At 40.8% G+C, this 14678-nt stretch overlaps 1 protein-coding gene across 4 annotated transcripts in view; it reads left to right on the top strand.

The window, feature by feature from the left end:
• Window positions 1–14678, top strand: part of spag9b (sperm associated antigen 9b) — a 38811-nt gene that overhangs the window by 3677 nt on the left and 20456 nt on the right. For all 4 annotated transcript variants that reach the window (XM_044338376.1, XM_044338375.1, XM_044338378.1 and 1 more), the window contains exons 2-4: window positions 7648–7768; window positions 10426–10496; window positions 11560–11663. In XM_044338376.1, the coding sequence (XP_044194311.1) occupies window positions 7648–7768; window positions 10426–10496; window positions 11560–11663 (296 nt within the window). The remainder of the gene's footprint in view (window positions 1–7647; window positions 7769–10425; window positions 10497–11559; window positions 11664–14678) is intronic.

Genomic DNA, 14678 nt, shown 5'->3' with positions numbered 1-14678 from the left:
TTATTCATGTCACGACACATTGAAGTTTGTGCACCTCAGTATTTTCCTTGTTGTTGACATTAGACTTGACAGTTAAATGTTGAATGACAAGCGCAACAGGTCACAAAGCAGAGCGTTAATAATTGATGTCATGTCGTAGCATGTTGCTAAAGCTTTCAGGCAGACCTGTGCGCATGAGATTTTCCATCGGTATGCTATAGACTCGCGTTAGTCTCGTTCCCTCCGGCTACTGTGTGAAATACCTCACGCACTGGAAAAGTTCGTCTCTCACTCAGTTAGATTTCATGTCGGTGTTACTTCGTCCTTTTTGCTAAGATGATGTCATAGGTCTCGTCCTTTTGACTCCACATCCTCTCTGTAGGAGAGGTTAGATGTCAGTGTAGCAGTCCGAGTGAACAATCACAATTCAGGATGTGGCATTTATGACTGTAGGAAGTCATGACTGTTCCAGGGTCGCTACACCAGACGTCATGTTCACGCTCATTTCATAGCTTGAATATACAGCAGATTTATGATATTGCTGCCAATACAACAGCTTGTTTTGGTGCTGACACCAGTGACTCCCAGCAGTATGTGCACATCATCTGCGTGGGCTGAAGGCTAAAAGATCTCAAGAACAAGGATGTGTTTTGTTCTTGGTACTGATAGCAAGTTCCCTGATTTAGATTAGGAAATATTTGATTAAAGAATAAGTAAACAAGATTAAAAATCTGACCAAGCATTCAATGCGAAGCATTAGAATCATATTAGCATCTGATTTTGATCATCGTTTGAACTGGTCATCTCTAAAAGTCCTTTTTTGTTTAGTAAACTTTATTAGGGCTGCAAATAATGATTATTTTCATTATCTGTTCATCTTTCAATTCTTTGATTCATTTTTGTGGTAAAATATCAAAAAAATTGTGATGTCATCAAATGTCTCTTCTTGTCAGACCAACAGTCCAAAACTCAGACATTCAATTTACATTTTGCTAAAACACATTACTTAAATGATTAATATCTGTCAATCAACTAATGGGTTAATCGGCTAATTAATTGCAGCTCTAAACTTTATTGAAGCAAAGTAAAGTAACTAACAGTTGCATAATTTATGTATACAGACACACCAGGGAGAGTAAGATAATTGGGGAAAAAAAGTGAAAAAATAATAAATAAAAACCATGAAGAGCTTCCAGGTGTTAAACATTTCTAACAGCTTTATTGTATTCAGCTGTGGATGAAATGCATTTTGACAGATAATCAGCTCAGAAAGCTGCTGCTTCTTGCTTGTAAATTTGGATTAATGAATGTAGAGTTTGGTCAAATTAACAATTAACTTAATTGAGTAAAACTGAGAACAATAATTTCTGTTGATTCAGTGAATCCAAGCAATTTAAATGAATTTGAGGGTCAGTATGATCAACAATAAATCACTTAATCCACAGTTTAAAACAAATCCACCAGTGTTTCTGGGTTCCCCACTAATGTACACTTCACATGAATGTCTTTATTAAATTTCAGTGCTAAACACTCCACACTGTGGTGTTTCTGCATGTATTGCTGTGGTGTATGGTCGTGTATTTGAACAGTGCAGTCAGAGCTGTAATATCGTTTTCCCTGGATGTGCTGTTGAAGGCATCACTGTTGTCTCTTCATCCATCCACGTTGGCTCCTGCTGTTTTGTTTCGCCCCTGTCAGAACATCACCACAAATACCAAATATTAAAAATATTAAAACAAATAACTTGTCATTAGGCAAAGTGTTAAAACAAATGACATGCTGTTTTGTAAATCAAAGAACGTAGTAAAGTGGGAATTAATGTGAAAATATGTTGGATATCAGCGATAGAGAGTAAGACAGGTGTAGAAATACATCTGCGCAGTCTGTTGCCGTCTAGTTTGATAGTAATTTCCACATTCAGAGTCACATGGACAGCTGTTGGCTATAAGATGATACCAGTTGCATTTCACACAATGGAAGAAACCTCATATCACACTCAGACTGTTTAAATGCAAAGTGTCCCGTCCCCCAACAGCAAAACTACTGCCAGCTCAAAGGAGGCAAATGAGTAAGCATGGCACAGACTCAGTTACTAAGCTGCTCATTTGGGCAACAAGTCACTAGTAGATGCAAAGAAGCAGATTAATCTTACCAAACAAACACATTGTGTAAGCCAAGTCCCCTGCTTTTCGCTGCTCCGAGCCCAGAGGAATAGCTCCTGTTAGTAGTGTGTCTCAGCAGAGCAGAGGAAAAGGCAAGGCAGGAAATTCTTGGGAAAAAACAGCACTTCCCTCACTTCTTTTGTCCAGTCAGGGTTGTCCGCTGACCTGCAAGACCACAGCCCACTCTCACATAACGCCAGCTGATTGATCGTCGCTAATGTGAAAGAGTATTGATTTATGGTAATGTACTATAGCATGACCTCTAGTCTCGCACAGTCGGTTTCAGCGCTGTCATGTGACGGCTCTAGGGATGTGGGCCGGTCAGTCAGTCCATTACTTTGGTCCAGACTCAAATGTCTCAACAGCTATTGAAAGGATTGATATGAAATTCTGTACAGAGACTGACGGTCCTGAGAGGATGAATCCTACTTTGACGATCCCTCGTTCTTTTATCTAGTATCACCAGCCGGGTGACATATTTACTTTTTTGGTGAAATGTTGTGACAGATAACGGATGAGTTGTCATGAAATTTGGTGAATTGTTATAATTTGAGTTTCAGGGGATCATAAATTGCATGTTGTACAGATTGTAAAGCCCCCTGAAGCTAATTTGTACTGCAACTGACAATTATTTTCATTCTTGATTAATCTGCTGACTATTTTCTCAATTGATCATTTACTGTATGATTTAAAAAATAGTGAAAAATGTCATTCACAATATCTCGGCACCTACGATGACGTCTTCAACTACTTTTTTTTGTTTGACTAACAGTCTAAAACATTATGATTCACTTCACTGTTATATATAACAAGGAAAACAAATCGTCACATTTGAGAAACTGGAACCAGAGAATATTTGGCATTTTTGCATGACTGAAACAATTAAAAAAAATATTATTAAAATAGTTGCCAATTCATCTTCTGTCGATCAACTAATCCATTAATCAATTAATCGACTAATTGTTGCAGCTCTACAAATTTGTGATTTGTGATATTGAGCTATACAAATAAAATCAACCTGACTTTTCATCTAGTGCTATTGTGAGGTCAAAATTTCAATTTGTTTATGTTTATAAACAAATTTAATATCACAACTTCTAATCAACTGGCACAAAATGTTTATGGTTCTCCTGACTTTTCCTTTAGTGCCACCATGAAGCTCACGTTTCAGTTTGTCCAACACTTTAGTTTATGACTAAATACCCACAAAACTAACGACATTCCCACCAGCTTTAGCTGTACTTTGTTTCCAATGCTAATTAGCAAATGTTAGCATGCTAATAAGCTAAATTAAGAACATTAGTAAAACTACACATTGTGCCTGCACAGTGAAAGTGAAATTAGAGCATGTTTAGCTTCAGTAATGTGATGTACTGCTGAGTGAATACAGGAAGAGTAAGCTGATGCTGGACCGTTGACCTCCTCACACACCCATGTTATTAGATCAGGAAGAGGTCAATAAGGGTGAAGTGAATAAATTAGACAACCACATTCTTTAGAAATGAAAACAAAATGTGTGTCAGCCCTAATCCAAACACACACCTTCTATTAAGATATTACTCTGCTAGCTACCCACACGCTAACAGTCAAGTGTGGTTTTATATGGTGACTGGGTTAGCTAGTCACTCCGAACCAACAACATGTGATTGGATGAATTTCTTCACATTGTGAACATGTTAGCACGCTGACGTTAGCATGTAGCTTCTCCTCACAGAGTCTTGTTTGTAATTGAACACTGCAACAGTCTAATGAGTGTGGTGATAATATGCAGAGCCTCTTGCTAATAACTAGTAAGTCACTCTGGATAAGAGAGTGTAAAATAAAGATACTAATCTACGCTCTCTGTGCAACACTAGAAAACATTTATCTGATATTTCATAATATGCACAGATAAACTGAGACTTGAGTCGTCATGAATGAAGGAAATATAACAGCAGCTCTCTTCACATCTACCATGTTGATATTTTCAGTCATGTCCCGGCATTAGAGATCATCCCTGAATTCTTCTTTTAGTTTGCAGCAGACTGATTTACACTCATCAAAATGCATCTTTTTTTTTTAACATTCATATTATTAACAAAGCCGTTATAAGGAAGTTATCTGACTAGACTCGCTGCAGCAGTTCTCTAGTCAGGCCTCACACACCCCAGTCATCCCAAATGCCCGAGCAGCTACCCACAGCCAAGACACTAAAAAACCCAAAGGAGTTTATTTCACTCTCTGTCAATTGAGTGCCAAAACAGTGGAGCCCTGTCTGTGTGGGTGTGTGCACGCACTTGTGCTGGTGGAGCCACATGTGTTTGTGTGTTTGACGTGTTTGTGTGTGTGTGTGTGTGTGTGTCGCTGGCGCTCGGGGACAAAGGCAGCATTATACACGCAGCGTAGGGGGAAGAGTGCACGTTAAAACGCTGGAACACTCATTCTCTGGAGCGTTGTCATATGCACAAGCCTCCTTCATGGGTCATATGATGAGCAGCAGGGTGAGAGGGAGATGCTGGGAGTCGTTGTGATGAACGTGTTAATGGGAGGGGGAGTCAGCCGTGTTGTCAACTGGTGTGTCTTCAGTGGTTAATTGGTGTAACTCTAAGGAGGACTTGCTTTAAATCCGTGTCCTGTCAGTAGTTAATTATCATCAGAAACAAAAGCCTTTAACTAATGTACCTTGTCTTACACTTCTGTCCACTGCAGATTAGACTGCACCCCCCACTATGAACCCTCCTGTCTGTAGTCTAGCTCAGTGTTACGTTAATGCTCTTATAGGTACCGATTCAGTTCTACCAGTGCCTGAGTCCTTTAGATGCTCTTTAATCTTTACAGACCCCACTGGGCCCTCCATGAGTCTCTCACCCACATGCTTCATATAAGGGTTGTTATTTAGAGGTGACAGATGTAAGAAAAAATTGTACATCACAAGGCAGCCAGAAATACACACCTGGGCTGCAACTGTCGTATATTTTTTCGAAAAATTGATTAGTTGTTTGGTCTATAAACGGTGGAAAACGTTGATCTCTGTTTCTCAGAGCTCAAGGTGACATTCTCAAATGTCTAGTTTTGTCCCCAACAGTCCACAACCTGAAGACATTCAGTTTACTGTCATAGACTAAAGAAAATATTCACATTTCAGAAGCTGGAATCAGAGAATTCAGAAATTTTCTTCTTAAAAAATGACTCAAAACGAGTTAATATTGATTAATCAGTTAATTGACTAATCTTTGCAGCTCACACTAACCTAAGTTGGACAATAAGGCAAAATGTATTAGCCTCTTAATAAACAGAACATTCAAAGATGCCATTAATCATCTCTCTGAATATCTCTAAGTGCTCTACACGAAACAGTCTGAGAGCCCAAAGGCAGATAAAACCATCTCACCCCATCAATGACTGAATTGTGTTTCTTATTTAAAAATAGAAAAAAAACAGGCTTCATTGTTGGAGAGCGTTAACAAAGACATCTTGAAGAAACAAACACCTTTTGGCAGACACTGTTGATCACCTCCAGTCTCAGCGTGACTTGTGCATAAAGAAGAGGCTGCTTGTAACGGGGGCACTCAGGTGATCCTCATGGCTTTGCAGATGACATCCGCGCCCCCCCCCCCATCCCCCTCGCTCAGGGCCCCACCACAGGGCCCTCTCATCCACAGCCAGCACCCTCATCACAAGACTGCATGTTTACAGGCATAGTGAACTCTTATCAGACACCTGACTCAGCTGATCAGCTCCATATTGATACAAAACTAGTCAACCAAGAGGACACCAGAAAGACATACAGTGTGTTTTCCTGTTATCATAGTTCAGTTCTATAGCAGTGCAGAACACAGTGTTTGTCACCATAGCTGATGATGCAGCTTAAGCTCTGTAAAGGTAACAAAATCAGCCTAGCAGCAGCTCTAAAGCTTGACTAATTAATAGATTATATCTTGTTTATTTGATCCATGCAAAAACCAAAGTGACTGGCTAAGAATATAACACTCTTTTTACTGAGCTGGTAGTCAGATTTTGTGACCTTTGTACAGAGCCAGGCTAGCAGTTTCCCCCTGTTTCCAGTCTTTATGCTAAGCTGAAGCTAACCGTCCCCCTGGCTCTAGCTTCATATTTATCAGACAAACAGGAGACTCGTCTAATTCTTGGCAAGAATCAGCATATTTCTCAAAATGTTGAACTGCATTTAATCATCTATTAATCTTAAGTCATTCCAAAAAAAACCCGCCAAAAATGTGCTTCATTTGTTTTGGCTTATTCTTCAAATGTGAATATTAGCTGTCTTTCTATGACAGTAAACTGAACATGATATGCTTTTAAACATGTTTTTCTCACATTTTATGGACCAAATGATTCATTGATTAATCAAAGAAATCAGTCATTGATAATAAAAAAACTAATTTGTTGCAGCCTTAGTTCACTTTTGCTGGTCAAAACTGTATAAATGTTAATACTGTTCTAAAAGTCAGCTGACTGAACATGTAGTTTTAGTCATATCTTGTGAATGTTGCACATGCTTTAATATCCCATTGAGTGGGGTTTTGTTGTTCTATTTTGCCTCCATATGTTCTACTACAACTGTTCACCTTCTTCTTCTACTATCATATGCTGTATGTTGAATGATCTCCAGCTTGTTAATATCCTGGTTTTTCTTCACTTTATCTTATTTGTCCCTTTTCAAAGACCCACTTTCTGCCAGAGCTCATTGAAGTTTCATCTAATCTAATCTACTCACAAACCAAGTGTAAACTTCCAGTGCGGACGAGCGGTTGACTCGGCATTAAACGGATTAGATTTGGCCAGAACAGTGAGTTAGTGACCGGAGACCCCGATCACTGATGTCACTGAGGAAACAAATGAGACTGATAACTGCTATCATCATAAGGATTTATTGTGCTTATTGGTCGTCAGCGTACCAACTGTCCTGTGTAATATGAACACAGAGTTCTCAGTCCCAACATCCCCCCGAGAAAACCACTGAGGTTTGTGCCAACGGCTGCTGTGAAGATTGAAAAAACAACCTTGGTCGTATTATCAACTGTTACTAACTTGTCCAGGAAACTGCGAGCATGTCTGCGTTCACTCAGACACACTCAAACACACACACACACACACACACACACACACACACAAAAGGCTGTAGCAGACGGTTGGTGTTTTTCTGGCGAGGAAGCAGGCGCTGTGCACCTGTTGTGCAGAGAGGTTAGATGACTTTCACAATGGACAGAAGACAGATTCTCTATGCTCTGTTTTCCACTGGCATCAACACTGTTAGCATGAGCAGATCTTTATCTCTCTCTCTCACACACACACACATACACTATCTCCATTTCAGCCCTTACTCTTTCTCACGCACGCTGAAAAGGGTTTGATGTCATTGATGATGATGATTGTTACTAAGGGGCATTTCTGTCTCCTGTTGCTGCCGTAAACAAATCATCAAGGCCTCTCTGGAAGTTGACATGTTTACAATACTCATGTAAGGTTCATAAACGCTCCGTTCTTCTCCTTCCGCCTTCATCTGCAGAGGTACATCGTCTTCGAAGACTCCCAGGAAGGCGAGAAGAAGGATCTCCAGGGTCGGCTGGTGGTGTTGGAGTCACACACGCGTCAGCTGGAGCTAAAAGCAAAAAACTATGCAGATCACAGTAAGTTCATAGTATTTGTACATCTGTCACACACACACACACACACACACACAGGTTTTAGTATTGGAAAAGTCACACACACACACACACACTCACACGGGCCAGCAATAGCCTCTGAGCAGCATCGACAGTTTGCAGGTCTTGTGACTGTTTGTTAGCCGGATGTGCCAGAGGGCAGATTGACTCCTATGTCCTCACTCAATAAAAGCCATTAGTAACATACTATGAGTGTTTGCCTGCCAAGCCAGCCGAATGAGCTCTAATGGAATAGACCAAACATAACAACATATTCCAAGCCCGGAAAGATGTTAAACCAATTCCGATCACAACAGGAACATTTCAGGGAGCTAAAACTTCTTATTTTATCTAGAAAGTTCAGAAGCGTTCGTCTGTGGTTTTGGATAATAAGAATAGCTAAATGCCTAAAAGATACATATAAAAAGTAACAGATCATCTTTTTTTTAAAACAGGAAAGACCTTTTTAAATGCACATGTAACTCAGTAAGTCACACTCCTAGTCTCTCGCACTAGGAGTGTGGTAAGCTTTTCAGGGCATCTAAAGCAAACCCTCATGATGAGTGCATGACTGCGCTGTTGACACTATGTGTGACTGCTTGTTTGTTCCACCGCAGCAGCAGCAGCGTAACATACGCCTCACTTATGCTGAGGGAAAATCTGAGAGCTCTCAGCAAAATTTTCTTTTTATTTCTTTCGATGTGACACTTCCTTTTTTTTCTTTTCGTGTCGCTCTGTGAGTTTCATATGTCTGTAATGACGTTTGCGGACCGAATTAGCAGCAGCAGTGTAACTCAGATCAATCGGTCAGCTGTGTTTGGATCCTGTAGGTGGGACGTTCACACAGTCTAATCCTATAAACATCAGAGAGCTTTGATGACCGCAAGCACACTGGCGTCATTTTCTGTTTTATATTCTCTCATATTTGATCAAATGAATGTGGTATTTTTCCTTTTTATTTGATTGGATTGAGGGTGACAAGCAGCTTGAACCGGAGACTTTGGAGGTAAATCATGTGAGTTGCTGGGATACCTCGGCCTGTGTTTATCAAACTGCTGAGAATCAATAAGAGTAAACAGCTCCTTGCTGAGCGTGAGCAATAAGCGACTTGTGAAGTGTGAAAGTAACCATTAAGAGCTGTTCACAAGCGGTCACATGATTGAACACATGAAGGAAAAGCCAATCAGAGATAAGGATTGACCCTACATCTGCCGTATACTGTTTTTTCAGTAAGGATATTTAATCCAATCAGCTGTTTCTGTACATCATGTAAGTCATGTAGGATCTACTCTGAATCACATGAGATTTTAAGAGCATTTAACGGCATTTTTAAGTCAAAAGAAGTTTGAGAAATCGTTTTTATTGCTAAATTTGTGAGGACTAAAAGTTAAAGATAAGAAGATAAGTCAAAAACGTATAGCAGTTTGATAAATAAAAGTCCCAGATCCCACACAGCAAGTCATAGAATCAGGAGGTTTCCTATTTTTTCCATCAATCATGGTGAATCCTGAAGAGGAGACACTATGTACAAATAGCAGCAGGCCCAGATGAACAGAAGTACTCCCATCATCACACTCATCATCATTACAGCAGTGTGTTCAGTGATGAGTCAGTGTGGTCGCACCCTAACAATCACTCAATCATCTCACACTGATGCTTAAATCTAACACATTTGAACAGAATCAGACTTACATGTGGGGTTTTCCTTCAGGATCACTTCCTTTTTTTTTTTTAATCTACACACCTCTGTGTCTGACCCGGGTTATTTATTCTCCACTCTTTAACCACTAGTTCCTCTATCAGCCCTCTCATAACCACACTGATTCACAGTTTCCATCATTCTATGCAGCTGCTCTTCATCCATCACGTAGGTGTCGAGTTTTCCCGAGAAAAGGCTCGTTTTAGGTTTAAGACCGGCTCCGTGCAGCATGAAGCATTCCGTGTCAAGGTTTCTCCGTCTTAGCTGTATCAACACACGGCCTGATGTTACAGATCTGCGAGGGACAGCGTAGTGTCTCTGTCCACCTTTTGTGGATATTTGCTTGGCCGGTATCTGAAAACACACACATCAAGACCGTCGGACTGTTTTCGATTAGAGATGCAAACAATGGAATCACCAAGACTGAAGCCCGTGGTTGCTGTGTAGATAGGTCTGTGGATTTTTCCCCCTTCTGGTGTTAAATGTAAGTTATAATGACACTATGTCACGTTGATATGCGTTAACTTTACTTTTTGTGATTACAAACTGCAAACTAAAATGTTGCAACATCATGAACTTTTTCATACCGATGTACTCAGACACAAGGAGCTTCTACCTGCATGGATTTAAGGTGTTGCACCTCTGATGATGGTATTTGACTAAAATGTCTAAGTTGAAGCATCCTGATTTCAGAGTGGTCAAATAATCCTGTGGAGGCTTTCTGCTCAGTGTAGCTCAGCAGGGTTTCTTGATGCGTGGTCGCCCTCTTCTGGTTAGTAGATATTACTGCAGCAAGTAACTCCTCAACCACCACATCCACTAGCACAAAGATGCATAATGCAATATGCAATATGAGGCAAAGATATTGTGCTTTCCACCAGCAAATCTTTGAAATGTTTCACTTTATATGTAATTTGACTCATTAGTTTTCTTTTTCACACAGTCAGCAGACTGGAGGAGAGAGAGGCTGAGCTCAAGAAGGAGTACAACTCCCTTCATCAGAGACACAATGAGGTACGCAGCTCTGCAGCAAAATAAATGTATTTTGTGAAGAGCGTAAGCACACGTGCATCTATGTATGTAAGAGTGACTTTTGACTTTTTTCCCAACACAATAACCAATAATGTGTTTTTCATGGTATACAAATAAATTATAAATGGAAAGTAGAAATATTTTTGTATCATTTAGTTCAATTGAGTCAAAGTGCATGCTGCTTTTTTTGGATTTCCTTTAGTTGTCTTTACACCTGGGACATGATTCAGAAATACATAAATACACTCATACACAGACAAAGACAAAGCAATGAAATCTTATTAATTATGTTTCAGCATTCAAAGACAGAATCATGAGAACACACATCTGGAGAAACATATGAAATAACTACCAAGTACTGGTAGTTAACAGGTTAATACAGAAACAAGCATGCAGGAGCTTTTCAAAGACATGTAAAGAGGAAAGCATGAATATAAATAATTGGATAATGAATCCTGAGTAGCTACTCAACAGGCACAATTGGCTGAAAATTCATAAAATATGACATGAGGGGGATTGTGTTGAGATTGTTGATTGCTGACATGTAAATGATAGAAAAACAAAGGTACTTATATTGGAATAAAGTGAGCTAGATGAAGATGATTAAAATCTATCTGAATATGAATTGTTGTTTCTGCTGATCCAATCATTATGCATCACAAACACATGTCCAAACAAACCTCTCAAGCTCCAGCAGCCAACAGCTAATCTGAATAATGTTGAATAGAGAAGAATGAAAGTCTAATAAAAGCTGTCACACACACACACACACACACACACACACACTGCTGATACATCTGCACCGTGTATTGTGAGGCTGACTGTCGCAGCTGTGCCTGGATACAATATACTTCATATGCAACTGATTATACTAATGGCTACTGTAGTTTGGTAGCAAGACGCTTGCACATTTTTTCTGAATTCTGTTGAATGTGTCGAACTTGTAAACACTCACACACACAGTCAGATTTCAAAGGGACTGCAATTTTACACGTATTAACAAGAAAATGCTAATTACCGTGTGTGTGTGCTCTATACTTTCCAGATGATCCACAGCTACATGGAACACCTGGAGCGAACTAAACACCAGCATACACAGTCAGTAACAGAGCCCTCGGATACAGGCCCCGCCACATCATCCAGAACACGGTGAGACAACCAAACCCACACCGTGTCTTTCCTCTCATATCACACTGTGTTCATTCACCATTCAACATCGTCACTGTGTTAACCAAAGCCTATGTGATTTGTCAATATTTGCAACTAGCATAACACACCTGAATCTCAGACTGAACTGTTGGCGGTCGAGCTGCATTGTGGGTAATGTAGGCGCCGGGTTTTGACAAGGAAGAAGTGTGGAATAAAAAAGACGATAACTCTGATTACGCTGTGTCTTTTAATAAGGTGCTGTTAATTAATGGAACCTTCCACATTTGCAGATGAAAAGGAATGAAGTTAATGACATTTTTGCTCATTAAAAAAAATTGGATTTGCAGACTTCATAAGATGGATAGTTGCAGTATTTTGTTGTATTTGTCTATGTGAGTGATTCTTCAGGTCTGCAACCTTGTAGTGGAGCAGTTTTAACCACTGCAATCTCCACTCCTACACACGTTTCATCTTCCCTACAGGCAAGAAGCAGAAATAGGTCAGAGAACCTGTCTGAGCAGAGAAATAGAGCAAAGAATGAATGCAGGAAAAGAATCAGAAAGCAGCATCAACTGAATGCAAAAAGTGAACTGTAAAAAAATGAAGATGCAGAGTGTTTGCGGGTTAAGATGAATGTTATTAGAGTATTCGGATATGAAACTGTAATAAGGTGAGACAGTGTAGAGAGACTGATGGGAATGAAATTAAATGAAAGTGGAATACTGTGGGACAGATCGAGGATGATGTGGATATTGTGTAAATCAGAGCTGTTGTCAGTAATCTGCTTCTATGGGATGATGAGGTTGGTGGTTGATTGCTCGTTTGCAGAGCAGATTATAACTGGGTGCAGTGCTGTTACGAGCCAGGAGGTCAGCAGAGCCCACGGTTAATATAAACATGAATTTCCATTGTCATTACATTACCATCAACAGTTCATTAAGGTTTATATTGTTTATTTCATATTCTGTGCATTTTATGCAAAGATAGTAGTTCAAGCTTATGTGTTTCACCTTGTTTGGATGCATTTGTCTACTCTCATTCCTCTCTGGGTTTTTCTGTATTTTGCTGCATTCATGTTCCCTTCTCACTGCATACAAGGAAACATCCCCACAGCATCATGTTGTCACTTGGAGCTTTCATAGTGGGTTTCTGCTGATTTGGCTCATGCCAAATGGAGTGCTTAATATGATTACAGAGAGGCTCTTTTTCATTCAATCAATCAAACTTTATTTGTATAGCCTATACAGGTTATACAGGTTAGTGCAATTCATTAATGCTTCACAGATGACTGACAAGCCAATAATAAGACAGAACAAATGTAGACATTAAAACAGTTTGAGACACGCACACGAGAAAAATACATAAAAACTAAAATAATAATAAAATGGAGTGAAATAAAAATTAGATTAAAAAAACTAGATAAAAAAACAAACAAAGACAAATCGATAAGAGGGAAAAATAAGAACATTAAAAGACAAAATAAAATGGTATTAAACCACCTTCCTCTTTGGTTCAAAGTCTCTCGTGTTAATAGAGACTTTGAATCAGTGTCTTCTGGCGAACACAAGCCCAGACGCCATGTACATGTGTTTTCAACAGCTCTGTGTTCGCCAGTCTGCCAGAGAGCTGCAACTGGTGAAACACCCGGGCAACAGTTGTTGTTGCGCTCAGCGTCTCCTGTGTCAACCATGTAGCTCCTTCAGAGTGCTGAGCCTCATGGTAAACTCTCTAGTCCCTCTCTAGTGCACTTCGCACACATCCACAGTATTTCAGAGCAGTCTGATGCTCTAGGTAGAATGATTTACAACCGTGTCATATTTTATGACCTTACTCTACTACTACTACTACTGTGTATCCATAGAATTTCAATCTACCTTGCACTGTATCCCTGTATTAGCCTCATCCCTCACTAGCCCTCCAGTTAATGCAGACACACTGCCAACCTCCCTCCCTCTCTCTCTCTCTCTCTAACACACACACACACACGCACACTTTTTTGATCGGTCTCCCCGTTGTGCAGCCAATAAGCTGCAGCCTGAGAAGAGGCATATGGAACGAGCTGCCTCAGCATCCAAAAGAGAGAGGGAGATGGAGAGAGACAGAGAGGGAGGGGTGGTGGGTGCTATCGGAGCGAGCGAGGGAGAGCGTCAGAGTGTTCTAGACTGCACAGCAGCAGCCGTGTCGCATCTCAGCAGAGGAGAGGAAGAGTAAAGGAAGGGAGGAAGACAGAATCACCTGCAAGAGGAAGACGGCGGAGGAGAGGAGGTTCCCTGCTCTCTCCGGACGATCTACTGCTCTGCTGACTGCGCTGCTGCTCTGCTTTAATCAATCGCTGCTGCTGCTGCTGCTGCTGCTGCTGCCACTGCTGCTGAAGCCACCAGGATTACTGCTGCTGTGATCACTCTCATCATTTTCAACCTGCTCCCACTCTCTTCTGTCTACCGGTGACTCCCAGCTAGGAGGATACAACACTGCTGACCTCAGCTGTAGATCCACTTGCAGTTGTTGATGTCAAATCAAAAACAGCAGAGGTCTGCCAAGGCGAATTTGGTCCGTCAGTGACCCCCAGATAATCTGCTTTCATCGGCCGTGCCCCCCAACCCCCTGGTCCCCGGCGAGGCACTGGGCCATGATCTGGGGGGGCCATGAGCCCCGGGTGTATGCTGCTGTTTGTTTTCGGCTTTGTAGGGGGAGCGGTGGTCATCAACTCTGCTGTGCTGGTGTCTCTGTCAGTGCTGCTGCTGGTTCACTACTCTGTCTCTACCGGCGGCTTACCTGCCCTGCCTTCTTTACCCTCCTTACCCAGACCCAGCAGGTACTGTGTGTGTGTGTTTGTGTGTGTGTGTGTGTGTGTGTGTGTGTGTGTGTGATTATTGTGTCTTTTCCTGCTCACTATCCACTATAATCTCTTGTCTTTGTAGCAGTAGCCAGTTAGTCTCCATGCAGGCGCAGTGTTGCTGCCATGTGGGAGCTGTGAAATAGTCAGACAGTATGAGACTGCAAACTGAAAGTAGG

This window comes from Thunnus albacares, chromosome 20 (assembly GCF_914725855.1).
Source record: "Thunnus albacares chromosome 20, fThuAlb1.1, whole genome shotgun sequence".
In the NCBI taxonomy this organism is placed as follows: domain Eukaryota; kingdom Metazoa; phylum Chordata; class Actinopteri; order Scombriformes; family Scombridae; genus Thunnus; species Thunnus albacares.
This window is presented reverse-complemented; position numbering and strand designations above follow the sequence as displayed.